Source organism: Alligator sinensis, unplaced genomic scaffold (genome assembly GCF_000455745.1).
Source record: "Alligator sinensis unplaced genomic scaffold, ASM45574v1 scaffold1950_1, whole genome shotgun sequence".
Lineage (NCBI taxonomy): Eukaryota > Metazoa > Chordata > Crocodylia > Alligatoridae > Alligator > Alligator sinensis.
Window position 1 is genome coordinate 30777 of NW_005843422.1, and position 2770 is coordinate 33546.

General features: G+C 57.8%; 1 protein-coding gene across 1 annotated transcript in view; it reads left to right on the forward strand.

Moving 5' to 3' along the window:
- The window catches only part of DLG4 (discs large MAGUK scaffold protein 4), a 12649-nt gene extending 11346 nt beyond the window's left edge, over positions 1–1303 (forward strand). The window contains exons 17-19 of the mRNA XM_025195178.1: positions 61–170; positions 373–464; positions 937–1303. Of these exons, the coding sequence (XP_025050963.1) occupies positions 61–170; positions 373–464; positions 937–1043 (309 nt within the window). The 3' untranslated portion in view covers positions 1044–1303. The remainder of the gene's footprint in view (positions 1–60; positions 171–372; positions 465–936) is intronic.
- The last annotated feature ends 1467 nt before the right edge of the window (positions 1304–2770 follow it).

The window sequence follows — 2770 nt, forward strand, 5'->3', positions numbered from 1 at the left end:
ATGACAGGCAGGCTGGGAGCATGGCCTGTGCCTGATCTAACCCCCTGGTCCCACCCCCAGGGCAAGCACTGCATCCTTGACGTCTCAGCCAATGCTGTGCGGCGGCTTCAGGCTGCCGGGCTCCACCCAATTGCCATCTTCATCCGTCCCAAGTCCCTTGATAACGTCCTGTGAGTGCTGTGGGGGCAGGGCTTTGGGGGGCAGGGCTTCAAAGGAGACATGGGGGCGGGGCCTCTGGGGCAGAGGCGAGAGGAGGGACCCAGTGGGAGCACAGGGGTGGGGTTTGCCCAGGTGACCTGGGAACAGGAGGGCAGAGCCTGGGGGGGCGGAGCCTGGGATGACCCCGCCCTCTCCCTGGCCCTGCCCCCATAGGGAGATCAGCAAGCGCATCACAGAGGAGCAGGCGCGGAAGGCGCTGGACCGGGCCGGGAAGCTGGAGCAGGAGTTCACTGAGTGCTTCTCAGGTGAGACCCCTCTGGCCTCCCACAGTGCCCCTGGGCTCCCCGACCTCTCCCTCGACCTCTTCTGTCACCCCCTTGGCTTGGCAGTCCTCCATCTCATTTTGGCTGCCATCTTGGCCGCCTTCCTTCTTTTGTCCGGCCCCCTTGGGTTGGCTGACCTCTGACCCTTGCCCTCCTCTGACCACAGGGAGCTCCCTTGGCTTGGCTGTTCTCCACATTTTGTCTGCTATCTTGTTTTGGCCATCATTTTTGCTGCCTTCCTTCCTTTGGCCGACCCTCTTGGATCACCTGACTTCTGACCCCTGCCCTCAGCTGAGCTCTGACCACGGGAAGCCCCCCTGTCTTGGCCATTTTCCACCTTGGTTTGCCTGCCATCTTGTTTTGGCCACCGTTTTGGCAGCCTTCCTTTATTTGTCTGGCCCCCTGGGTTGGGGAGACCTTGGCCCCTTGGCTGACCTCTGACCCTTCTCTGCAGCTATCGTGGAAGGTGACAGCTTCGAGGAGATCTACCACAAAATCAAGCGGATAATAGAGGAACTTTCCGGGCCGTACATTTGGGTCCCAGCCCGGGAAAGACTCTAAGATGGCCGCCTGGTGACTCTCCCAAGGACGTGTCATGACCTCCTAGAAGCAGCCCTGCCCCCCTCCTTTCTTCCCAGCCCCATAAAATCCCGTCCCCGGGGAGGGGGGCAGGACTCCTTTTTCTTCCATCCCCCTTGGAGGGGCTTAGCCAATGGGGTGCCCCCATTTCCAGCCCCATGGGTTTTCGGCTCTTCCCCCCACCCATACCCCAAGATTTGGAGGGAATGGGGCTGGGGGAGTGGTGGGAACCCATGGCTGGGATGGGGGTGTCCAGGAGGAGATGGTGGACCATTGGCCAATAGAGAACAGGGACGGCGGGCTGTTGTCACAGCAGTGGAGATGGGATGATCGGCCAACAGAGGATGAAGACAGGTTGGCGGGGAGATGAGAGGATTGGCCAATGGAGGTGTCACTGTCAAAGAGGAAAGAGGATTGGCCAATGAAGATGATTGGTCGTCGTCAAGGAGACAACGGGTGATTGGCCAACAGGGAAGAGAGGTAAAGAATCACCATTGAGAAGATGGCAGACGATTGGCCAATCAGGAACAGCAACAGTTGGCCAATGGTCAATGGAGATCAACCGTAATCAAGGGAGATGATTGGCTAGCAGGGGCTGGCAACAGGCTGTCACCATGGCAATGGTCGGCACTTGGCCAATCAAGAGTGAGAACAGCAACGACCCACCTCCCTGTGACCTCTCCATTGCCACTAATGGAATCCCATTGGAGTGACTGCACCCTGGGGGCAGGGATTAGCTCCTCCTCTCCTCCCTGCCCCCAATTTTGGTTGGAGGGGGCATGGCCTCGCTGTGGGGGCATGGCCAGATAGAGCCATGCCCCATCTCCCATTCAGGACAGCAGTGGAGAACTGGGCGAGCCTCAGGACTCGCCCCCCTTTACCATCCCCCCTCTAATGGACGTCTCCGCTTTAATTTATGTTAATTTATGCTAATTTATTTAAATTGATTTCAAGGGTTTGCATTCTCTTCCGGTGCATGAGGATCGATGTGGCTACGCAAAAAAAAAAAAAAAAAAACAAAAAAACAAAAACAAAATTTACTGGAAGAAGCGCCGTGTTCATTCAACCAACAAACCAACCAACGAACTCGTAGCAAACAGGCGAGACAGACGCTGAAAAAAAGGAGCATTTCTATTGGTTGGGGCAGGGTTGAGGGCGGGGGCCTATTTTGGGGGGGCAAAACCCAGCGGATTTTGGCCATTTTGGGTCATTTCCCCCCCCCCCCCGTTTTTTTTGTGCATCTTTTCTTTCTCAGTCTGTGTTAACGGGGCACGGGGGAGGGGGTGGGGCTGAGCTCTCCCGATTGGAGGGTGGCGGCGCATTCATTTGAATGGTTAACGCGATGCTAATGTTCTCGCTTTGTTTGGGTCTTGTGTATGCTGGGCAGGGACCCTGACACCCCCCCTTTCCCTCTCCGGGGGCGTGGAAAGGAATTCCCATGATCCTCTGGGACCCGGGGGGTCTGGATGCCTGGGTTCCCTCCCAGGTCTGGAAGGAGAGTAGGCAGTAGTGGGTGGGGACAGGAGCCTGGATGCGTGGGTTCTCACCCTAGTTTTTAGGGGTAGATTTGGCAGGGGGGGGGACTGGGAGCCCAGAAGCCTGGGTTCTCTCCCAACCCCTGATAGGTTGGGGTGGGTGGGGCTGGGAGCCCGGATGTCTGGGTTCTCTCCTGGCCTCTGGCAGGGGGAGGGGCTGGGAGCCTGGATGTC